Source organism: Sebastes fasciatus, chromosome 1, assembly GCF_043250625.1.
Source record: "Sebastes fasciatus isolate fSebFas1 chromosome 1, fSebFas1.pri, whole genome shotgun sequence".
Lineage (NCBI taxonomy): Eukaryota > Metazoa > Chordata > Actinopteri > Perciformes > Sebastidae > Sebastes > Sebastes fasciatus.
The window spans coordinates 26,193,552-26,219,995 of NC_133795.1; the positions used below are offsets into that span (position 1 = coordinate 26,193,552).

The following is a 26,444-nucleotide window of genomic DNA, read 5'->3' on the forward strand; positions in this document are numbered from 1 at the left end:
AGAACAGACACATAGAAAATAAGGTCCCTTTTTGTTCAACTGTGTAAAATGTGGTATAGGAAAGGGGTGGGATTGTAATATGAAGATGATAGTAGTGACGGGGTGGCATTTAGTTCAATTTACGGTATTTTAATACTGCAAGCTCACCTGGCACACGTCTAACCACAGTATCTCTGTCTCTTTAAACCTTTTACAAATGCCATATCCGCTTGTGTGGCTAAAACCCTCAGATGAGGAAACATAGGTTAATTTTACGTAGTCAAAACTCATTATCTTAATACTGTATATTTGCATAATTGGCTATTAACATCCATGCTCATCCAGTAAAGGTGGATGTCGAGTGATTAATGTTACATTCGCAATTATGTTGCCGGTACAAAATATTCCATAACCGGCTCGTATGGCTCTTTGTCTCGAGGCTTCAATTATTTATTCAGTGAGAGTCAGAGGCAGATGAGGCAACTGGTCTGTATAGTCTGGATTTCTGGTGCTGTTTTTTCTTATTCTTGTGTAGAGAATCCCAGTGAGACCAGTATGCAAGAGGTGTGTGAAATAAGAGTAATAGTAATAAAGAGCCATGGGATTATGTGGGAATGTAAACCAGCTCGTAGATCAAATTGATGGTTGATGCCGAGATGCTGTAAGATGCTGAAGAGGATGTAGGAAATGTAATGGGCGAAGTGATTCCTGCCAAGATGCTCACAGGCCGTTCTGCACACTGAGAGTAATGTGCCCTGCTCTCACACCCATCTTTCTGTACTGCATCGCAGTCTGCTGGACGACATCCCTCGCACACTGCATATACACTATGTTTGGCTGCTGCTTTCTGCTTTCTGCTGCTGCTGCTGCTGCTGCTACTGCAGCTGTTGCTGGTTTCTGCCATTTTGCCACCACTGTCTTTGTGTGTATGCACAAGCTGCTTCTTCATTTGCGGCCATCAAGAATACGCTTCCAGTCGAGCTTCAAACTTGCAGACTTTCTTTCTTTTTCCCCATGGTGCACAAAAAACAACATTGGGCAACCGGTTAATTTAAACCATGATTCAGGTTTTTAAATGTAATGAATTGTGATTTTATAGTTGTACTGGATTAATGTGCTTGTATATTTGTCTGTATAATCATTTGTGTGATAGAGACTATGTCATGGTGTTGCATGTAAATGAATGTTTTTATAGTGGGATTGTTCTGTTTAGCCTACCTACCCAGGGACCGGAGATGGAAATTAGCCATTAGCTAAATCTGTCATATATCATTCATCTCTTCTCATTTTGAGAGTAATGCTTTTTGTGCATGATCCTTGTTTAATAAAGACTAATAATAATAAACAAACTCATTTAAATGCAGTGACAAGTGGGGAAAATATGAATGATGTAAACAAGCTTATCCGCTGCTCCTACACGGCCTCCTGTGAGCGCTTATCAACCACATCAGATCATCTGTTTGGATTGTCTGCTTGCCCGTCATGCCATGAACACTGATAATGTCTACATGATTGGTTGTTACTACTGCATCAAACTTACAATGTAACCTTGTAATAGCATCTGACAAGGAGGGAAACAGGTTTTTTTTCCTTCTCAGATTGGTTCATATGAATCATTTTTTGAAGCCAGACAAAGTAAAACATTCAGGAAAATGTAATTTTGTTTGTAGAGGAGGATAATTTGTCTTTCCTATCCCGTTAATCATCTTGCAAACCCTCAGATATATCTTGGTAAACCCATGGAGAAACCACTGCTGTAGTCTAAACACGCACACATGTACGCACAAACAGAGACAAATCGACACCTGCACACATGTTCAACCAAATTGGTACCCGCGTTTCTCTACGACCCCCACAGCTTTTAGCCCAAAAGAAATTAGTCCTCCTTTGTAATTACAAATTATCATAAAATGTTACACGATTTCCATAAAGATTAAACCAAATTATATACTTCCCTGTCATCAGTCCCCATATTGCTCCTACATTTACATTTTATCGCATAGTTATCTACTAATTACTCAGTGATATTGAAAATGTTTTCTATCGTTCTATGCAAATGCTTCAATCATCGAGCACTTCTCTGTTATTTCAGCGTTGCATATTAAAGTGCTTCTTAACCTCAAACATGATCCACAAATCAAGGTGTGATTAACGATTAACCGTTCTGTGAGAACTGGTCCAGAATGTCTAAAGACACGAGTCCTTCAACACTCGTGCCTCTTTGTCAGAGCGTGAGACACTGAACAATGTCCTGCTCACCCATAAAAATCAAAACTGTATGGATGAATGTAAGAGATGGGTTCTTACATTGACAATCTCCAACTCCCACAGGTTCTTAACACACTCCAGTGTGCGGTAGCCACTTGAAAGAAAGTTGGGCAGATATTCATGCAGGCCAAGGCCATCCAGCCAGGAGACAAGAGATGTGCTGCCATCACAGCCCAGTGCTTTTACCTGCAGTAAAGGGAAAGACACACGTAAGGGAGCAAGTACCGTGACTTTTTGCACTGAGAAAATGATTTAAAATAGGCTGCAATTCTACCTCAACAAAGCTGGACACTGCTACTGCTGTTTTTAGCCATCCTAGCCGTGTGGCTCAAGGGACAGCAATGTCAACAGTCAGAGGTCTGGTCCCCAGAGGACGAATGCTACAGACTTTGGTGATCCTCTGACTTTTCATCTAGCGCCACCAGCTCTTCGGTTAGGAATAAAACATGTTGACAAAGACTGGATGTATTGCTGTGAAATTCTCGACAGACATTCAAAGTCTGTGGGCTATAGGATGAACAGCTATACAGTCTGTGTTTTCAACAGGGGACTGATGCCGTTATTGATGCTGTTATTGTGTGACTTTGGTTAGTTCAGATTCACCAAAGTCACACAACAGCGCAAACAAACTAACCGATCGAGGCAGCGGTAGACCAGCAACCCCCATGCTCTGCAAGGTAAAATTACAGTCTTTTTCCAATGGAGTCTGGTGGCTTTGTAGAGGGATACAACGGCTTCAGTTCCCTGTCGGAAAGGGCTGTCTGACGGCAAGGTAAAGTGGTGAATATATTCTAAATATAGCGTAGACTTAAACTAAAATTGATAAAATATGTTTTGCTGCCGGCCCCGTCCAAGCAGTACATTGCTTTGCTGCCGTGCGGTAACTCCCGTCTGCTTCTCCAAACTGTGGTCGTGTAGACAGTTATCTACTGTAGGTAATACACTGACTACGGATAAATATCTCATACAACCCCACTTCAAAAACACCCAAATTATCCCTTTAACATTGTCCGTTATCATTGTCTTTGTAAGTATGTTAGCACGCTGATGTTAGCATTTAGCTCAAAGTACAGCCTCACATAACCACTCGCATGGTCTTAGTAGGTTAGTCTTTTTACCGTCCACATTCTCCGACATTCTCCATTCATGTTATCTTTCAATAAATTAGAAATGTTTTCCGTACATTGCCACACTTTTTTCACCTACAACCCATGTGCAGCCTTTATTATACAGTATAATGTAGACCAATCCTTATTATCCCATTCTCCAGTGCAAATTGTAATGCATTCCAAGGTATTTCTTAAAATTATAGTTAGCAATATAATGCAATGAGTAGTTCTATTTTAATGTATCTTCATGTACTTTTGACTTGCTTGTCCTTTAATCTATATTATCTGTGTCAACATTTTTTTTTCCCATTTACTGTTTTTTTTTTGGAAGGTTTTTTACTTCAAATCTGATAAACCACTGTATTTATCCAGAAGTATAAAACGTGCCCTCCCTTTGCTGTATTTTCTATTTGTTTGCTTATCTACTATTTTTATAAACATGACATTTTGACTGTTTTTGTTTCTGAGACACTGTCAGTCAGTGTCCTCCCTCAGTGCCGAGGTTAAGTTATGATGTTAAGTACCTTGGGCAAGCTGCGTGCCGCATGGAGGATTTTCTTTCTGTGTCCTGGGTCAGTGATCCCGATGTCTCTGAGATCCTGGTCCTCCATCACGTTACTTCCCTACATGTGCACAAACGCAAGAGACACACGCAAATAAACACATTCACACACAGGCGCACACGCAGTCGTACTCACACACACATGCATGAAAACGAATAAACACATACAGACAAATGCACAGAGACAACATGGACATACAGTAGTACAAGACGTGAAAATAAATCAGTAATTCATTATACTGTATATCAGTGCAGTCATTTAAATGTCTGCAAACACACACACACACACGCGCGCACACACTGTCATACAGTATTTACACATAAAAGGTGCAGACATAATGAGAAATAGCCTCAGAAAAAGCCAATAAAAGTATCATGACACTTTCTACACTGTAACTACCAGGGCGACATTGGAGCTGTGCAAACACACATTTGCTCATAACATACACACATGCACACACACACACAGAATATGCACATCTCTGACACAAGCAGTAACAGCAGAGTGGGAGGACAATGGAGTCAAATAAATTGTGCAAGCCAAGAGTAATCAATCTGATCTGGTGCGACTCAGAGGGAACAAAGCCTTCATAACTGCAGCAGCATCTACAGTATCCCTTCGCTGATGTGTTTCATTGAGGGGAAACCAAACAGGAAACAAGAATATTTCACTACAGTTTGTAACAATTCCTTAATTTAGGACGTAGAAACAATGAACAATAATCATTTTCAACCTCCCGGAAATCTTGACTGACAAGCAGATTCTTGTCTATTTCATGTAGCTGTTCATATTTGCAGCTCCAGCTGCTTTGTCATCTTATTTCGGTTTATAGGCAGGAATAAAGATACAAGGAGAACCTTGAAAATGTGGAGCTAAGCGTTTTTCCCCTGTGGACTGCCGCAGATTGATTCTTCCTGGCCAAGAATGTTAAAATGTTCTGTAGTCTTTACTCAATCTGCTCTTACTGGATTGGTTTCAGAGCACAATGCAGCAGTATTCACAGGCCTGTATCAGGGCGCAGTTTGGAGATTACTCACTGATCGCTAGAATAAAAGGTCAAAATAAAGCGGGGTCTGATGTAAGTGAGGCCCAAAATAGCGTCTCCACTTTTATTAACGCAGTTTGAAGTTTGATGATGCCTCGGGAGACTCGGCAAACTTATTATTTCATGCTGCATTTGAAACATGTGACGGGAATGTATGGTTGAGTTCTTACATAGCTTATGAGCAATGGTAGTGTGATTTAATCTGATACGACTTGCAGATGTAGCCATGGTAGAAGTCCTTCATCTCACTAAATGCACTTAGTTAATGCAACAGTGAATTACTCTTTTGCTCTGCACCACAGGGGAATTGTTTAGAAAAATCAAATTTTGTTATGTTTTCAAGAGTCAGCCGGCGTAACAATAATATGGCAAAGAAAGAAGACCTAATTTATGTGTTACAATATGTATGTTCAGTTACACATTATAACGTTTGCCAAAGAGAGGGCTGCAGAATCTGATGCAATGTTAATGCAGGGAAGATGCAATGTAAATGCATGATGGGTAACTTCTAAGATGTTTCGCACTAGACAATTTGCTTCATTGCCACAGTAGTTTGGACATCAGAGCAGCAGAGCATAACGCTACAAAAAGAAATAATAAATTATGACTGACACTGAATCCCACAAACAAATCCTGATGTCCACGTTCAGTTAGATTGATCACATCTGAAGCAAGTCTGGCAGAATCTAAAAGGGCACAATATTAAACATTCACAATGTCGGCCTGACTACTCTGACCTTTCCCTTGTTTGCATCCTCCACATCCTTGTAAATATCCACGGGTAATTTGCCTTGTGAAATTAATGATTTATCTCCTTGATGCATCAAGTCCAGCAGACACATTAGTCGTGGCATGAAAATGAACATCAGAATGCTTAATGACCCATCTTCCTCATCGCATTACGTCCCGGAAATCTTGATCAACATGGAATCTTCCAACCCAATAAGAGAGGAAGGGTACTTTGTTTTCTTTCTCACTACTGTGTAGATATCTGTACACTTAGCATCGGGCACAACAGGACGAAGATGACATATTTGTGTCAACCAGTAAAGATTTTGCGATACGTTTAATCCTCAGCTAGCTATTTCTTTAATATCTCTGGTTGCATTAGGCTACTATGAGAAATGCAAATCAATAAGCAGGACTGATTTATGGCAATGTTGGATTTACAGGATTTTTGCATCAATTTAATAAAATTTACTAGATTAGTGAAAATGCATTTCAATTGTATCTTTACATTATTTCTCAATTGAAGATCCAGCCTATATCATGGTATAAAATGTTATTACATAAAATAATATTACATTGATAAAAGATTGCATCCATATTAAACAGGACCTATTATTGGACTCCGCTCCTTCTCCACTCTAACTAGCTTTGTTTAAAGGCGTGCCGAACTAGCCACTGGGCAGGTATTATGCAAATGTGTTACTTGGTGACATCACCACGTTACGGAAGAAAAGGCGGGACTTCCATCAAGGTGTTTCAGGCAGTTCAGGAGCAGTGTTTCTGTGGGGGAGAGTAACTCCCTTTGGCCTGGACTTTGGACTTTGTAACTTTGCAGACCTTTTACAGGCACAGAAAACGATATAACACACTAAAGGAAAAGGAAAAAGCATAATAGGTCTTCTTTAAAGCCCAACTGATTTTTGAGGCCGATACCGATATCACTAACATTTTAGATAAGGATCCTTGGGTGTCCAGGTGGTCTAGGGATTACATACCATTAATTATGAACGCAACATCATCGGTTCATTTCCTTTGTTCCAAGTCATTTCCTATCTACTGTATATCCATCTCCCCTCATTTCCTCTCTGCTTGTGAAAAAAGGCATAAAATACACCAAGAAAAATGGATCCTTTAAATTAAATTTTTCACATTGTGATCACGAAACGCACTGAGCAGGACATTTTACAGTTGGAAATTAAACTTGTCACTGTTCTCCAGTGGATAAACTATGTTTCTAAATGACCTCAAACATATATTTGGCGTTTCTGTACTACAATGTCTTGTTACTAAAAAGCTAACATCTGCAGATATATGAGCTCGTCTGGCTGTAATCCATATCGCACACCCCTACTGTATTCCTTTTACTATGACTATACTGTATATACTGACTACACATACTACTTATTTAGGCTTGTTGTCACCTCATGCACAAATACAAATCTGAGCCTAAAGCTTGTATCTCCACAGCACCTCGTAGTAGGAGTGATCACGTGTTCAACAGGACTCCCATTATGTTGTGATCTCAGTAAGAAAAACAGATTAGAGAGCAGCACTCTTCAACTGGAACGCTTTATGAATACAACCACTTTCCCTCTGAGCTTACTGGTCTCACTTAAGTGAGCTCAGCTGTGACAAACTGATGTAACATATAGCCCATAGTGCTGATGCAGCTCTGTGGTGTGAGAAATGTCCGCGTTTACCCTTTAGACCTAGTTATTTACAGTGTACATCCATGTTTTTTCAGAGTAACATGACCACAGGATAGAAAAACGTAATGGTGTTTTCTACTATCATCAACAATTGCAATATCAAGTACCCTCGCAATGTTCTCTACGGGAAACATGATAATGCTTTCAGTCAGAATGTGGACGTCCTTTGAGCTGCCGCTGGATGAATCTATCAATATATAATCTGATGGAGATGTTTCAAAAATGCAAAACATTCATCCAAAGTGTGTCAATGATTTCCAGAAACTGTCTGATCATGTTTTTAAACCATCACAGTGGACGAATCATGTGGCTTTTGATAATTTACTTGCTAGTGAAATAATAAATTTGTAACCAAAATAAATGTCTGCATGCCAAAAATGTGTAAATGAACTCTTAAAAACCAGGAGTATACAGTATATAAATTAGGGATGGAATGGTATGTGTATTCGTCCCAAACCATTCGGTGCAGGACGCTTGGTTCGATATACAACATCCTTTGGATACGCCCTGTCACCTAAACAGCTGTTTGTGTCTACTACTCGCACGCACAGAACAGAATTTCTGGAGCGAGAGTTACCCGGAAAGTTTTGGCAGCGCACCAGTTGTTGTCTATCAGCTGTAGCGGCACTGTAGCATGCTAGTCAGCGTTGCCCGGTTAGTCAAGCTCAATGAATAACGAATTCTGTTAAGCTGTATGCCGACATTGTTCAGTCGCGTATATGTGTGGATACACTTCATTTAATTTCCAACAGCATCACTCGAATGTGTCGATTAGCGTAACAAAACAAAAACAGACTGGACGGCGAGTCCTTTTCTCCACAGTGTTCAGGCAGGCTCCCACTGCAGGTTCAGACCATGCCAAAGCAATAACTAATGCTATAGAATAATGCATGTTTTGAACAGATGTGAAAAAATTTAGCCTATTCATTATTCATTTTGTTTTCCCTGTTGTACCGAAAACATACAGAACTGTGACCCCAAAACCGAGGTGCATACCAAATTTTGTGTACCGTTCCACCCCTAATATAAATAGAACATTAGCATGCCGCTGCAGTCTAATCATACATTGTGCATTTATTGCAAGACCCACAAGCAGAGCATACTGGGTAGAGGATTTAGTGAGATTTGGCAAGCAAACCATGCAACTACAGTGAGTTTAGGTTTTGTTTGACCAGGTTATCTGACTGTATCTACAAGGAGGTCTAGTCCAGTGACTGTAAATCAGAAGATTCAATATAAGAGGGGGTGGAGGTGGCTTTAAAATTGTACGGTAAATGAGGCAGCGTGATTGGAAACTCTGGGAAAAAGTTAATGGTTGTCATTTGTCTTTCCATTGATGACAGCCCATACTCCTTAAAGGGATTCAGTGTGGGGCCATAAATCTTAGCAGGGTCATGCATTGCACAGGAGGTGAAGAGGAGAGCGGAAAGGGGGAAGGAAGAGAAACGGTGCAGGGGTGAGTGGGAAAGAGAAAAGGAGAGGGTGGGGGGTGAGTGGAGCTACTGACAGACAAGCAGAGGGTGAGAGAGCAGCGTGGTGACATAAAAAGACAAATGCAGCTGGGTTGACACAGGGGAGAGACCGGGTGATGTAAAGTGGAACCGACCCCCTGAGATGACGTGCCGCAGGTGACTCACCATGAATCGTAGGTCGTCGAAGCCATTGAGCAGGAACTTGCTCTCGTACTGCGGCAGCCCCACGTGCTCCAGCCACTCTCCGACCGGCTGGTCCAGGGCTTTACCACAGGCCCCATCTGCCGAGAGAGGGAAGCGCTTCAGCAGGGAGAAGCCGTTCAGCCGGTAGCAGCGGCACTCGGAGGACGACACATGGCATTGCCACATCATCCTCGGCCAGCAGAGGCAGAGCCGAGTGCAGCAGCACCAGGCGGGGTGGGGGGGAGACAGGGTCCAGGCCGGGGGTGAGGGGCTCCCGAGGTACGGGTGGGGGCCCAGCTAAACTCAAACACAGGAGGAGGGTAGGAAGTGCTGCAGGCCCAGCTCAAGCCCTGCAGGGGGGACTGACTAGGACTAATATACACCCACTGGTGTTAGTGTGACTGACTGAGAATGTCAGGCGAGGGTGGAGGTAGTGCAGGGAAGGAAGCCCATCTGAAGCTTGGTATAGTTAGTTATGTTGGACTGAGCCACTACGGCATCTTCCAACAAACAGGGTTCACTAAACATTCCTTTAGTGAGCAGATGAGCGAGTGTAAGAAGAAGTGCCTAGCTAGTCCAAAAAACATAACAATATGAACACAAGTCAAGAGGCTAAATCAATTTGAAGGCTGAGGGGAAATGGGAACATCTATCACTAAATCAAACATTTTCATACATCACACATTATTTACTCTACTAAAACTATCCCCTAAAATCAGAAATTACTCCATCAGGGTGTAACACAGAAATATTCAGTTCCCCCAAAATAAATTGGTCACGGTTTTCAACACATACTTGTAAAGCTCTGGCTGAGTCCCATGGCTTCATTGGTCAATCTCTTTGAGAGCTAGGACACGGCTCATATAATGAAGGTAGCAGCATTCTAAAGTACTGTTGAGGTACTCGTGTTATTTTTTTCTGATCAAGGAATACACATTTGCTTTAAATCATTTTGTTCGTCTTTTTACTCCAGAAGCCACAAGGAGCGAGCAGGTCAGGTAGACATATTGTGAAATCCTACATAAAAAAAAAAGAAATGTTGGCTTATAGGATTTCCCCACAGTGTGCTGATTTTCCAAAACTCCTCAATTCATAATCAAATCCAAATATAGATTCCTTGATAAAGAAGCTCCTGGTAAGCTGTCTGCCAGTGGAGAAAGGCTCGGTGTCCTTGGTGGTGGTGCCAGTGCTGCCCAGCATTCACACACACTCTTCACTCTGGCTGTGCGGCTCTTCCGCCAGAAGAGAACGTGCTTCTCATCTCTCAAAAGCGGTAAATCCAAGGTTCAGATCCAACCCAATGGACGGCCAGGTGAGCCCCCTTCACTCTGACGCGAGAATAACTGCGGGACCACAGTGCAGGTTAAAGCTAGCTCCTTCCTGAGGCCCCCCCCCCTCCAGCTCCCACCCCAGCCCACCTGGTTCTTCTCCTCGCTGGGTACAGCTAGCAGCCTCTGTGCTCAGGGCAGAGGTTTGCTGCATCCCCTGCCTGTCTGAGACATGCAGGCAGGCAGCGCAGATGCAGTCACAGCAGCTTGCTCCTGGCTCTCACGCGCAAACCCCTCACTGCTCACAGGGCATAACGTCCTGACGCCGGCTATACTTCTACACGGGAGACCACAGATCTGCCTCAGCCTTGGCCACTGCTGCCGCGTCCGTCCTCCCCACATCCACGACAGGCGGCACAACGGGCTCAGATCATCCCCCCCTTCTCATCCAAGCAAATCCCTCAAGCTCTTCTTTTTAACTCCCCCCCCCCCACCTCTTCGTTCTCGTCTCTCTCTCTGCTTTCTTTCTCTCGCTCTCGATCTCATAGCCCCTTTCCCATACTGTGTGTGTGATCGCACTGCAGGGCTGCCGTATGCTGCCTGATGAAGTGGGGTGCTGCTCCACGTAACCAACCTCTCTCTCCCTCACTCTCCCACTTTATCAATTCTCCTCCCTCTGCTTCTCTCTCTCTCTCCCCCTGCTCTGTCTCGCTACCCTGCCTCTCTTGTCCTCAAACACACAGACTGGAGCAAACACACACACACACTCTTTCTCTGTCTTCATCGTCTTTCTCTCTCTACCCCTTTCCCACCCTTCTCCCTTTTCGTTCTCATACAAATGCACACACACACACACACACTCACTCTTCTTCCGTCTGTCTGTCTCTCACTAACCTTATCCCACCTCTCCCTCTCTCTCTCTCTCTCTCTCCCATACTGCACTGATTAGAATTGCAGAGGCACTCTGATCTTGCCATGCAGTGCAGAGAGGATACCACCATCAGAGGCAAAGGAGCAAGCACTGAGAGAGAGCCCCCCCAAAAAAATCACAGTCCTCCTCTGCCGAGAATGACTAGAATGTAAAAGGGATGACGAAGACCCGATTCCTTTTCTGCAGGAGCAACTCCACATCTCTTAAAGGCTAACACGGGATATCGAAACAAGGAGCTTCATCGAGCCCCTGCTTGTTAGCAGACTGCTTTAATTCATTACATCTCACTTTGATGGTAGGACAAGGGAGGGCGGCATTGAATTCAAGTCAGCAGAAAGTCTCGTCCAGGAGGAGAGAAGAAGAGAAGAGACGACACACACTTCAAGTCCTGTCTCTTCTCCATCTCACCAAGTCATACAGCATGACAGAACAGAGGCAAACTCCATAGCCTACTTCCAGATGCTCAATCTCATATTAATTTAGAGCACAACAGAGGCTACTACTAGGGAAAAAAAGCCTGGATAAACAAGTGAGATAATACATAATTAAGATGGATTTTGGGTAAAAAAACAACTCTTGACTTTGCCTACACAGTCTACACAGGAGAGTGGTAGACTTCAGCACCCACCTATGCAGGGCTGCTGCTGCTCATTGCGTCCATCACTGGTGTTATCTGAATACAGCTGCAGGCAGAGCGTAATTATGCAGGCTTTCAAGCTGCTTGCAATCACCTCACACATTCCCAGATGGGTAGTCAGCCAGTCGGTAAGGCAGTCAGGGCAAGGAGAAGCGGTGCCAACAGAGGGAAGCAAAGTGAAGGGCTATTGATTGAACCTCCTCCGTAATTGGCCGCCTGCAACCCCTGTTGCTCTGGCTGTTAACAATCAGGTAAAAAGGCCACGTCAGGTCTCCGTGACCCGTCAGTCATCCGCGAGGACCAAAGCTCATCATTCGTTATCAGGGAAGAGGAGTCTGCTGTCAGATTTGCCCTGACTGAGGAGAAAGATGACGGAAGGAGGGAGTGAGAGAGAAAGGGAGAGGGAGAGAATGAGACAGATAAGAGACAGAGAAAAGACTAATAGGAGGAGGCGATGAAACATATGAGCGAGATAAGATGGTAATAGGACGTAAGAAGGATTGAAGTGGACTAATTATGATTCACTACGAGATCCCGCAACTCCTCCTCCGTCTTTACTCTTTTCCTCCTGAGCCTCATGCCAAAGTCAGCTCTTGCGCCACAATATCCAGACAAAGACTGTTAAAAATACCCGCCACCCCATCCAATTACCTCCATTCATTTGGGACAGCAACACCTCCCACGGTAGTAGGACCTAATTACTGACTGACAGAGTATCCAATGCTCCTCCGTGGGGGGGAACTGGGTCACTGTCTTATCCCCTGTTAAACAGGCCAAGCTGTCAAATCTATCCACGTGGGTTTCTGTACTGTTTGAGCATGGCTATAGGTCTAGACGTGGCTTCCGAGGAGCGCCCGAAAAGAAACCTATTTACAGAGGAAGAGGTAGAGGTTGTGCCGAGATAAAGCCGTGCCTCTTTATCAGAGCGGCAGAAAAAGCACTAGCTCCTTGTCAACACACCCAAGCAGTAGAGAAAATGAGCCGCAAAGCTGAATTAATTCAGGGGAAACTGAAGGTGGACTCCTTTTCCTTTGAACGTCAGAGTGTGCCTGTACACAAGCCGAGCCGATGCCTCCTGTGTGCTGTTAGCTGAGCTCTCTCTCCACTCCCTCTCTCTTTTTAAGCTCATTTACTCAGTGCTCTCTTAGCACACAATCGAGGAGGCACTCGTGATGGGCACGCAAACACAAACAACCTCATCCTTGAGCATGCAGAATGGCGCAAAAAATTTGCAGGGCTGGTTTTTGTAGCCACAAAAATTGGATGTTCAGAAATCTGCTTTCCGGAGGATGAATTGACCGCCCTGATACGAAGGGGACAGCATACGAGGAAAAGGTGGATAGAATGAAAATACATGAAAACAGGGATAGAGGATAAGGTTTCCCAGTTCTGTCACAATAAAAAGATGAAAGTCGAAGGAAGGGTGACAATTTAGGTTTCCATCTCTGTGTAATCTCTCTTATCTCCTTCTCTTTTCCCCTCCTCTCCTCTCCTCTCCTCTCCCTCCCTCTCCTAGTGATGACTCTGAAGGGTACCTGTTTGTTCCCTTTCATTACATTGAGGAAAAAAACCAAATGACCTCTTTACAAAGCGACACACACAAAAACAGCAACAAAAGCATCTTCGCAAAACCTCCAGAACTACTTGTGCACGATCTCCGATTAGAATCGGAGCAGCAACTGCATGACTCAGCTGAATCTGGGACACTTTCTGCATGCTGTTCTTCAAACAGGACCTATAAATAGCACACACCTATACGTGTAGAAGACACAAAAAAAAAAAAAAACATATTTCCTCTTATGTAATGCGTGATAACCTCGGGTCTTAATTGTCAGGATAGCAATTAATCTAAGAATGCTCGGGTGTGCTGGAAGTCAAGTTACAATTAAAATCATAAATTAACACCGCAATGGAAACCAGGATTGCTTTTCTAATACGCATCTCCTTTTGGCTTAAAATAATGTTAACGAATATTAATATTGTGTTGGTTAAAAGCAGCCTGGAAGGAAGTGATATAAATACACATTAGAGAACATTAAGATGAAGATGGTGAAAGTGGTTATGCTAATGATAATTGGTGTGGTTACTGTTTTATATTGTGCATAGAAAAAGTTATATTTATTTTATGCTTTATTTTATTGTGTTTAATTGTTTATTCATTTTCTTCCCTTCTCTTTTTAAATGTATTTCAACTGTCGTTTAAATTGTCTGCGATTTTCTTTTATTATCATGCAAGGCTGCATTTTGCTTCTGAAAGTTTACTTTTGTTTTATTATATGACTACATTGGAGAATACTCATTTAATTTCACAATAGAGTTTTAGTTATCTAAAAGCTTAAAGAAACCCACCCTCTTCATTCCCCTCATCTACAGTTCCCCTCCATAACAGAGAGTAAAATTGAATACATGAAATCAGTGGGATTAAATGAGCAGATGTCCTTAACATTTTACACACTCAGCATTTATTTTAATTGGATGCATAGGTCAAACTATAACAGTAGTGACATTTTAACTTAATAGACATAGGGCCTATACAGTATACACTTTAAGTGTACAATATACACTTAAAGAGTGATGTAAGATGTACAGTAATATAATTACCTGACACACTGACACATGTAGGGTTAAATGGTGGCTCAGCAGTAAAAGCATGTAATTTATTTTTTACTTCTATGCGTCCTTACTTTATGTCCTTTTATCACAACCACATATTTTACCGTTTCTGTCTTTCAGCTCGGGTGGTATTCCACCTTGCTGTGCTCAGCAGAATGTTAATCAACGAAAGATATTGCGCATAACTAATGAACATTTTATCCTAATAAATCTGATGAGACTTTGGAAAGGCAGTCCTGTGCATACCTGGAGGAGCTGTTACACAATACTGTATGATGAAATCACCTTATGGCAGGTGGTAGGTTTACACTGTATCAACTCAGGAGTGTTATCTAAACAAGCTGAGCTGATGCCAGCTGGCTTCTCCCTCTGCACTGCCTGAAGGACACTTGATGAAAAGTAGTGTACTATCAATTTGAGCCCTATCGAGATATACAGTAACTCCAGAAAACAAAAAATATGACAGTGAGGGGAATTTAGAAATTAGATTTCCCACAGAGTGGAAACTTTGTGTGTAACAAATAACAACAATGTGCCAAACAAATGTCAGCTCGAATCTCTGTGACTTATAAGGACAAAATAAACTCCTCCATCCTCTTTGAAGGTGTGTTTGAATACTGAATAGCAACTCTCTAACAGGGTGTAAAATGTTTGGTTGCTGCTAACATTCATAGTCTGTATATAAGAAGTGGACGTTGACGTCACCCTCTGGTTTGTGGACTGCCGTTTTGAAGCCTCGAGTTCGGCATTTTGGCTGTTGCCATCTTCGTTTTTTGCAACCAGAAGTGACACGAGAGGGTGGAGCTAAGTACAAGACATTTTTAGGCAACCAAAATGTTACGATTAACTTTCATGAACTGAAAACACGCTGAAAAACAAAAACGTAGTCAACACCCAGACCGGACATCGCCGTGGTAGTGACCTGTCAATCACAAGGTAGCAAAGCCCTGAAGCATCCCCTGCTTTATGGTCTATTTGACTCCAAATGGGACCATAATTTACTAAATGAACATCATGCTGTATTGAAAAAGACTTGAAACTAGTGATTGAGACCATAAACTCATGTTTACAATGTTTACTGAGGTAATAAATCAAGTGAGAAGTAGGCTCATTTTCTCATAGACTTCTATACAATCGGACTTCTTTTTGCAACCAGAGGAGTCGCCCCCTGCTGGCTATTAGAAAGAATGCAAGTTTAAGACACTTCAGCATTGGCTTCACTTTTCAGACCTGAGGTTGCCCACTGGCAACATTACATATAATTCTTTTCCAATAAGCTCTACAGAGCTATCATGAACGCAGCACCAAGGGCAATTAAGAGCTTTATAAATGGTTAATGAATGAGACTCACTTCATCCCCCAGACCCAGTTGTCATTCTGCATTAACCAACCAATAAATTATATCGCTGGAAGAAAAAGGGAACTCTATTCAGCATAAATTAAAAATTTGATCTGGTGAAAACAGAATAGGTGGTGAGGCATTACCTGAGCTTGGGGGGGTGGGCTGTTTCTTCTTGGACGTTTCAATGCCTGCTCCAATCAAGTTCATGATCTTCTCGATCTGTTGAAGAGAACAAGCAGGAAACACCAGAAAATGTCAATAACGAATGAATAAATCAATACAGAACAGTGTGGAATCCTATGTTTAAATTCTGCAAAATATGCATCAACTCTAAAGAAATGCTTAAGCGACTTTGTCGACTGATCGATTAGTTGATTTAATCGACAGATCTGTGAAACTGAGTTTCTCCACAAAGAATCACACAAAAGCACCACTTTAAATCTTGTGTTTACCAGAGATGTGCTCATAAGTTTCTAGGAAATTCAGCATGAAAAAAAGCATACAAAACGACTAATGGACTAAAGAAATCTTAGTCGTCTAATTCAATTCAATTCAATTCAATTCAATTTATTTTTATATAGCGTCAAATCATAACAGAAGTTATCTCGAGACGCTTTTCATATAGAGCAAGTCTTAGACCATACTCTAAAGTTTAGAGACCCAACAAGAGATCCCACCAAGAGCATTGCACCGGAGCGCGCTGTGGCCAAGTAGTTTTGGACTAAAACCAAAACAACAGATTATTCGACTAATCAACTAAGAGGTGGCAGCCCTAAAACTAAACTGCTGTCTAACCGTCCTCCATCCGCCACCACAGCCAAACCAATTACAGAACAGGAACACTGAAGGACTGGCACTGGGTGAGGACTGAGGACAGAGAGCTGCTGAGTGTTGGGGAAGAGGAGGCGGGCTGCTTTGCAATGATGGATTACAAACAACAGTCCAACGTGGACAACAATTCAATGACTAACCCACTACTCAGCAAAAAACACAGCAGGGTGATAAGGTGAATTACAATCTAGAAGCTTTTGAAACTCCAAATTATTGAGGCCTCTTAGGTAGTCTTGTCGCCAAGTCCATAGTGCACAAACTAACCCTCCAGAGATTCAGATCTGTTGCCGACTGTTTCTTTCTGAGTATTTGATTGCCCTCTCAGACCTGTATTATTTAAGCTTCACAGAAGAAGGCAACAGTTTACTGCAAGGTTAAGTGAGCACAATGCTGCATGCAGGAGATTACAGAGCGACTCAGAGAAGAGTTGTTTAGGGGCTTAGAGCCAAAAATGTTTATTTAAGTAGTCTCTGGCTTTCCAGGAGAGCCAAAATAAATTTTTCCAGGTTGTTTGCTTTTGTTTATTTGCTGGAGAACTGAACAGTAACTCAGGTCCCAACAAAAGTGTTTTTGGTGCTTGATACAGTAAGTTATCAAGCATTGTTTGTCAATTTCTTCATCCAGAGCCAATCTAACTACCAGCACCTCTAAAGCCAGCTAATTAACACTTGTATCTCATTTGTTTAATCCAGACAAACCAAAGCATTTGTGCTTTTTTGGGGGGTCGGGCTGGTTTCCTGTCAAACTCATAGTGACAACAGGAAGTCACTGTGTCCAGTCAAGAAATAGTCCCGCACCCAACCCCCATATAAAACCACAATTTGTCATTTTTCTCATTTAAACAAAGTAGATAGTAAGTGAATGTGAGTGGTAGCAATCTTCTCATCTAACTCTAAAAGTGAGTAAGCGCAGTTCCCAAAAGGTCGAACTATTCCTTTAAATACAACAGCATGAAAACTGAATAAGGTGGGACCACTTACAGAAGGTGTGAGGTGAGTTGTTATCCTAATGTCCCGTCTCCGTTCCCTCTAATTAAACATTCAAATACAAGGATTGTATTTCACTGATTTCATTAAGCTCGACTGGAACAGACATTTTGAAGTTCCCAACGTCATACTTCTTCCCTATAACTATACACAGTAGTATATTCATGAGTCACGAATGATATTCCAACTAAAGCAAACAGTCTGTGATTTATCACATGTACTGCATATTTGAATAATAATCACTTATCGCTGGTGAAGTGTAAGCAATTTGTCTGCAGAGCACCAAACTACTTGCTGACACTTCATGCTTCAAGGGCAACAGGACATCATGCACAGAACAAATGTACCATTCGCCCCATTAAAAAGAGAACAGACTATACATATTAATAGCATTTGATATATTCTTTGACTATTGTAGAATAGAAAAGAGGATATCTGCAAGTACATGATTTAAAACAAGGGAATCAGCAGGCTGGGGTCACCTAAAATTCTGTGTGCGAACTATTGCAGATCAGACTGGGAACTAAATTTAGAATCACTAGAGTCGTCTATTCACAATCAGCCAATGAAGATTTTTGCGAGCCTGAAAAGCTGATTCGGCTTTCACTAGTGACACCAGAGACACAGTCAGGCTTATTTGATGTAATATTTAGTGTTTGAAAAAGCCCTATGCACTTCGCTAGTGGCATCAACACTGCAGAAAAAGCCTTGATTCATTTGGAAGTCAGACACGTGGGACGCGTGGCATATGCCTCCAGCAATACAGACCTCACATTACTCTTTGAATTAACCCAGTTACATTCTATATCACACACAGACACACATCAGGACTACATTACATCTGAGCTTAAGTGCACCTTTATTAACACCCGTCACCAAAATGCTGCCTCTAGGGAAGCGAACGTCATCAGAGGGCTGAAATATTTCATAAGATCATGCACATGCAGACTCATCCGCTGTATAAATAGCCTAGAAAGATGTTTGGCACTGGGATAGGGTAAGAATATATTGAATATATTTTTGTTATACAATGGAGAAAGTTATTCTCAAATATATCAAGCATATTGAAATAGAGTTGCCATGTGAACTCAGGTCAATTGGTCCATAAGTATTTCCATCCATCCATTAGCTGCATTCAGATGGAATCAGGCAGACGGTAGATGGCAAAGCAGATATAATTTTAGTGGACGAGAGCAGGATGGTAAAATTAGGGGAGACTGGCAGAGAATACCGGCAACGCTAACGGTAGATGTGCCATCGCCATCCTCCGCGACGGAATTTACAACCGGATGTTATGTAGCTTACAACACAAGGAGTACGTTTTTTAAGTTTGCAATAGAATATTAAGAGAAAGCTGAATTTTATAGCTAAATGCATTTCTAAAATAATTACATAAAATAACACACACTTTGTAAACAATACGACATCGCCATAACAACATATCGTCATGCTTGCTTCGTTTTCGTTTTCGATTCAGTCGGATTGTTTGTTTGAATTTCCCGTGCCATCCAGAAGGGGTTGTCCGTCTGCCGTCTACCTGATTCCATATGAATGCAGCACCTCAAGAGGTACTAGAGCCAATAGGGAGGCAAAGTCCCGCCCCTTCCGGTGGACCACCATAGGACCTTATTTTGGAAAAAATATGAACGATAGTCAATGGCGAGAGACAAATAATTTTTTTGATCCTGTCTGAAATGCGCCATGAATCACACGTATGATTTTTGTCAATTTAAAGCATAAATTTGCAAGTCAAGAAAGTCACATCAGACTGTGAAACTACGTAATTAGAAAGACGACACACTCAAAAGTCGTGTAAGTGGCGTCTCTTTCGCTGAAGCTACGATGCCTTTGTGTTTCGTACTGGGATGCACTCACACCAGCAACGGATCTGGCTCCTTATTTCACTTCCCAGCTGATAAAAAGACCAGGAGTCACTGGATAAAACCCATCAGGTAAGATAACGTTTCATTTATGCGAGGAACATAGTTAAGTTAGCTAGCTAGCTAGTGTTGGTGAGATATATATACGAGAGATGTAGTTCACTGAGCGGTTTCACACAAAACTAAATGATACTACAACAAACTGTGACTTTTTTGACTTGCAAAATTATCTTTTAAATTGACAAACATCATATGTGTAATTCATGGCGCAATTCAAATCAATAAAATATTTGTCTCTCACTACCGTTCATATTTTTTCCGAAATAAGGTCCCATGTGGTTCCACCAGAAGGGGCGGGACTACGCCTCTTTATCCTAGCTGACTTTGGGAGAGAGGGTACACCCTGGACAGGGTCTGCAGTCAATCACAGGGACAGACAACCATTCACGCTCACATTCACACCTCACGCAAACGCCACACAAACCAGCCAGCTGGCAGCTTCAAACCCGACAGCGCTAACAACTGCTCCATTAGTATCTTTACCTTCTAAATCCAGTTCAGCCTTAAACACCAAGCACAGATGACAGGTGAGAATCAGGTTGGAAATATTAAAAGGAATGGTTTGACATTTTGGGAAATATGCTTATTTGCTTTCTTGCCGGGAGTTAGATGAGAAGATGGATACCACCCCCACCTTTCCTGTCCATCTTCAGCTGTGCTATCTAATAAAGGCAAAAAGCCCAAAATATAATCTTTAAAAAAAAGGGAAAGATGCAGTTACCCTGACCTGCAAGGTGTCTCTCAATGGGAATTAATTTGAGCCCTTTCCAGAAATTTTAGTGAATGTCTGGGAGCAGGATGGAAATAATCAACTAAGAAGATCTATTCACGCAGGAATGTAACTGATAGTGCAGTTATGAAGCACATGGGGATCTGAGTGGACTGTCATTAAATCTCTGGTGCTCAACTCTGAGTGATAAATCCACATCCTGAAGTGATTTACATGTTAATACAAATCAAATCCTGCACACGCTGCAAAAATTATCCAATTCATGTCACCTTTTCATGCTCAAGTTTTGAAAGTGAAAAAGATCTGACAGTAAGGTGAAATATTTTTTGCTAATATGAGTCAAGTGTTTGATGGAAATTTTGTGATCGATTCATGTCTCTGCACTTGCCTCATTCTGCATACCCTCTATAGTATGTATTATGACTTGTTTATACTCAAATTCAAAACAGGTTAAAATACATAGGAAACAAGTAATTTGAAGAATTACAAGATCTCAAATCTAAATAACTGATCAAACGAAGGTTATGATAGTTCTTCTAAGAGAAGAGGTCTAGTGCAGCACCTGGATGCTCTCCGTTTCACCCAGGATCTGCACCAGCTCTTCTGAAGACTTGATTTTAATTTAGGCCTAAGAGATTAAGATGAGAGCACAAGCCCTTGGTGGTCGGATCATTTGACATAAACCTTTAGCAAGACTTACAAAAACTGTGGAAAATGGACTGAGCCGGAAAACACAAAATCAGACCTGACCCAAATTGGTCTTGGGTTCACACTTTCTAGTATAACTCTGGACTACAAAGTCGGAACCAACTTAAATTGCTACTGATCTTGGGTTTGTGATTTTGATTGGACCTAAAAGGGCCCAAGAAAGATTAAATGAGCAACATAAACTGTATCTTTTTTCAGGCAATCAAAGTACAACAGATTGCTGACTTGAATCAACATGGCTTCGACTAGGGCTGCACGATTTAAAAAAAATATCTAATTCCGATTACTTTGACTAATAGTGCAATTGTTACGGCTGTATGTGTTTTCTGTGCTGTTGTCCCTTTTCCCTCTCCAGTAGCTCTGCCCAGGTGTGCTGCATTGCTCAACAAGTTTGGGAGGGAAGTGCTTAAGGGAGGGGAGAGGCCTCTAGTGTGGGGACTACTGGTTTTGCTGCCTCTCAGCCTATGATTTTTCTATTGTATTGTCTGTAGACCTTTGTTAATAAATCCTATGAATTTCTCCTTTTTTTGATATTGATATATTATAGCTAAAAAACAGAAACTGAAATCAATTTACATTCATTTTTATTTTATAAGAACACAATAGCAAATACTATAGAAGCCACAGCTGTGTCCCAACATTAAAAACTAATTGTATACAGTGTGTTAATCTTCATAATAGTCAGAATACAAGAAATCATTTTGTACCAACTGTATGGGACATGAGCTCTCAATCATCACACAGTGACTACTGTGAACACTACCGCTAATTAAACTTCAAAAGGAGAAAGCAAACTGTTTACTTCCTTTTTTGTTTTACAAGATGTTCCTGAAGCTGCCTCACCATTAACAATTTGTCAAACTTTGAGTTGCTTCTCGGTTTCATTTCATTTGTGTTCGTCAACAGATCAATGAAAAAGTAAGCACATTTAGTATAAATACTGACATATACTCTAAATTCAGTGTTTTTAATTCAGCTTGAGATCTTTTTTTGCATGCAATTGCTTGTCTTCCTCCCATCTAGTCGACTGCATGCTAGCTAATAAGATATAATGTGAAATAATCTTGAACAATGCGCTTTAGCGATAGGGAGTACAATATTGTCCACTGAGCCAATGTCTCCTGCACATAAATGATGGCAGTGAGCCCAAAAGCAGAACAGATAATGGAAATGATGGCTGGATATAATAAACTAACCAAACAGGCTGCCTGCCTCACTGGCGCTGGCCTGGAAACAGGATTACCGCCTCAGTATCATTGTCAATAAAGACAGATGGGCCAGAAGCTCCACGCTATACAAGACCCGGATCACATAATTCTATCCAGCAGTCCTTGTGATTTGGATTGATTTTTATTTATTTGACATCTTTGAAACCACACAGCATCAATAAAGCTACTAAGAATGATCACAGTGAAGTCATGATGGCCTTCATGGCGTACTGTAAATGGGGCGAGACATGGTGGCATGAGTCTTCTATATCTCATAGATGTATTAATCTGTTTGTGGGTAAAGAATATATTTTTTGACACAACTTTATAGTTACAATTATCATAATAAGTGTCAAACTGATTTTAGTCATATAATCGTAGAGATCTTTTAAGGAACATAGCATTTATTTAATGCTTTTTTTATTATTGATTTTAGTCAGGGATCACCAGCTTCATTAACTACTACATGAAAATAAATGTAATATTCTGACATTGCCAGCCCTGCTGTATAATAGAGTATACTGTTACCTCATTGGTGTAGATTTTACCATGTAGTTCTCCTGCATCCAGCTCGTCAGGTAATGCTAGAATTGAGACTTAATGTAAGGTAATGTCAGATTATCATAAATTAAATTCCTTTGTGTGTATTTTCCCACCTGTACAAAATAAGACTTATCAACTCTATATATGTGACTGATGGATGAGAGGTAGGGCTGCAACTAAAAAATATTTTAAATTAAACGTTTGGCCTATAAAGTGCCATCCCAACTTCTGGAAGCTAAAGTAAAGTCTTCAAATATCTGACCAACAGTCCAAAACCTAAAGATATTCAATTAATTATCACATGAGAGAAAGTAAAATAGCAAATCCTCACAAATGGTAAACTTGAACCATTAAATATTTGGCATTTTGGTTTAAAAAATGATTGAAACAATTAACCGATTATCAAAATATTTAACGATTATTTTTCTGTGGATCCACTAATTGATTAATCAACTACTTGTTTCATCTCTATTGAAAGCAAAATTTTAAGGTTGAGGATTTTAATAAACTTTATTTGACAACATTATTGCATGTATGTCTATGCATACTTGTGTGTATAACTTTGTTAGACCAAATTAACACATTAACATTCCATAAATCTTTTTGAAACTCCTACAAATTACAAAGCTTTTTTTGATAAGAAACTATGTTTTGGGGGAAAGTAATGCAGCTTTATGTTTTCCTTTGAGACGTCACACACATGTATGTTTATGCAACACAAAACTACTTAATTAAGATTAGGGAAAGCTCATGGTCATGGTTAAATAATTAAAAGCCAACTACTATGAAATGAGACCTGAAAAATGTCCCCACGGGGACAATAAAAATATATCTTATCTTATCTTAAACACCAGTGTTAAAGGAAAATGGTTTATACAACCATCCACAACCCTGCTCTCAACACCTCTTGTTTTTTTATGAAATTAACATCATAAAAAGGTTGCAAAAGATTGATACTGAATGTAATTACTGTTTTGCACATTTGTTCCATATAAATATTACAGATTGGCAATATGTTTCCCGCAAATTGTGATTTCCAAATGCAAAATAGTCACATCTGACATCTGAGTAATTTGTAAGCAGCTGCTATAAGGACCAGCTAAGTTCGTCAAAACGACATGCCGTCAGTGAAAAGCATCACTTAGTTAGTATGATCATGGGAAAGCCAGATGTAAGTTTCAAGCTGGTGATCACCACTAAGAAAGCTAGATTTAAGTGTCTGAATTTAAATTAACATTTAAAAATGTGTTCATTTACCAGCCTAAATAACACAATACAATTATTTAAGAGTCATGAAACTGGGAAGCCACCATGGTTGTTCTTTTAAATTTAAATCTGAACAAAACAATTTGAACAGGTCTAGCCCTTGCATGTGTGGAACAGCAGCATAACGGCAGGTTGGATGAAACGTGACGTCTCATGTGTTACACTTGGTAAGATATTTTACGGGCAATGTGGCAGGTGAAACAGGAATGTGCCTCCGCCCACCCAGCCCCCGCCAACACCATCACCACTACTCTCATATTCATGTACCACATCTGTCTAACCAGATCTTGGGATGTGTTCACTCTGCCGTGGCTCTTTATATGAATTATAAACCAGCTTACATGTACTTTGAAAATATTCCCTCTGTATCAACTGGATTTACCAACAGGAAGATGTTTTTGTAAGTTAATTTTATTTCATACTCACTGTGGCCGATTCAAATTCATAGATATTGAAAACTAATTTTGGTTTATAAGAGCTATGGTATATCTGTTTTGACACTATCAATTTAAAAATTATTATATTATAAAGGTGTATAAATCATATTAATTCAAAAAGATTATAATAAACCAAAGTTAACATGTTTAAAGTTAAAATAAGGGTATTTTCATTAGGGGTCCCAATCTACTTGTGTTATGTAAGACCACAGCCATTAGTAGGTGTAGTGGCATATAAACACACACACACACACAGTATGCACTTTAAAAGCTTGCATGTGTAATGACCTGAGGAATACCGCTGGGAAATTTAGAGTAGGCACACGAATGAAGCCACTCAAGCATCTGTAACATGTGGTTGTGTTAACCTTTGCCTTTTGAGTATTGAACAGATGCGACGAAGACGTCAATCACCTTAATCATATCTGACATTTCTATTATTAGTACAGTGTGTAATGGTCACTGAACGGAACGGTTATTATATAATAAGGTTTAGGTGTGTTATTTGGGGTATTAATCTTAAAAGGAAAAGGAGGAATCTACCTTAAAATACATGAACACACAAAGAGTAGTGAAAGTAGTGTGGATGTATGCTATACCTTACATTCATGGATCCATTTGGTCGTTTATTGGTGCGTGTTTCCTATTTCTGTAACTCATCAAACATCGACAGGAGGATGTCAAAATGTTCCAAGGCAGCTACAATACAGTTTAACAGGAGAAACAATTAGCCTACATTTGCTAAATGAATGACATTGACAACAACTTTCTAAAATTAAAGACAAAATTGAGGAGGGCTTAATTTAACAGATATATGCTATGGTAACATGAAATAGTAGCTAACCGTTTGCAGTGAAGAACATTATTAATAGCTATGTAGCTCTCACTCTTTAAGAATGCCAAATTATTCACTCTTAATAGGCCTTTTTCACAGCAGACATTTTCACTTGTCATAGTGGGAAAGGTACAGGTGTAACTAACAACACTAATGATGTCTCTGTTCTATTCAAGTGTCCCAGTGAGAGTGACAGTAAGCCAGCATGCACAATGCCAGGACCCTGAAATCAAAGCAGCTAAATGGAATTCAGTCATTATTATTATTTTTATTATTTACACATGTGCGTTTCCTACTGTCACATGTCAAAATGTGTTCAGTGAAAAAGGCCTATTACCATACAATTTGAGCCAGATGTGTGGTGTGTCTTTTTCTAGACAAATCATGTTGCACTGATGTGAGTTAAAGTATTTCATACAGCTATAAGGTGGCAATTACTATGCATGCAGATGTAAAGGCATTGTAGAGGAGTAATTTCCCTACTAACAGTGTTGGTTCATTCAGTACAGCTGTTGTTTTGTTTGACATGGCACAGTGTTTGCAGGGCTAATTATTATTATTAATGAGCTCATAATTACTAGGTTACTAACGAGCTCTGTCCTGCATTATTCCTATTTATGCTTTTTTTTCTTAAACTATGAATGTGTCTGTGTGTTTAGAATATTAAAATGGTTTTAACAGCCTACATTTTGACATTTTCTGGAAAACTGGGTTTAAAAAAAAAAAAATAGCGAGCTTTAATAATATTTTAATGCTAAATTGGACATTTTATGCACATTTTAATGAGCAAGACCTCAACAGTGGAGATTAACTCACAACTTTTTGGTGGACATTAATTTAGCAAACTAAATATATTCTCCACCCCAAAGGGTCTTGCTAGCTAGCTACTGTTTCATGTTACCATAGAAACTAGCTATTTGATAGATGTAACGGTTTAACGGTTTAATGGTTTAATGGTTTAATGGTTTAATGGTTTAATGGTAGCTAACTAACTGCAACAAGTTACATGACGTTGACATTAAAATAATGTCTGTATGAGACAAAACTCTCACTGGACACAAAAGACATTAAAGAATAAAAGTTAAAACGTCACTTACAATAAAAACTTCCAT

The 26,444-nt window shown here is 40.5% G+C and overlaps 1 protein-coding gene across 7 annotated transcripts in view; it reads right to left on the reverse strand.

The window, feature by feature from the left end:
* Positions 1-26,444, reverse strand: part of anks1ab (ankyrin repeat and sterile alpha motif domain containing 1Ab) — a 50,769-nt gene that overhangs the window by 19,874 nt on the left and 4,451 nt on the right. For all 7 annotated transcript variants that reach the window (XM_074640059.1, XM_074640029.1, XM_074640048.1 and 4 more), the window contains exons 2-5: positions 15,992-16,067; positions 9,040-9,155; positions 3,881-3,979; positions 2,287-2,433 (exon numbers count right to left, since the gene is read on the reverse strand). In XM_074640059.1, the coding sequence (XP_074496160.1) occupies positions 2,287-2,433; positions 3,881-3,979; positions 9,040-9,155; positions 15,992-16,067 (438 nt within the window). The remainder of the gene's footprint in view (positions 1-2,286; positions 2,434-3,880; positions 3,980-9,039; positions 9,156-15,991; positions 16,068-26,444) is intronic.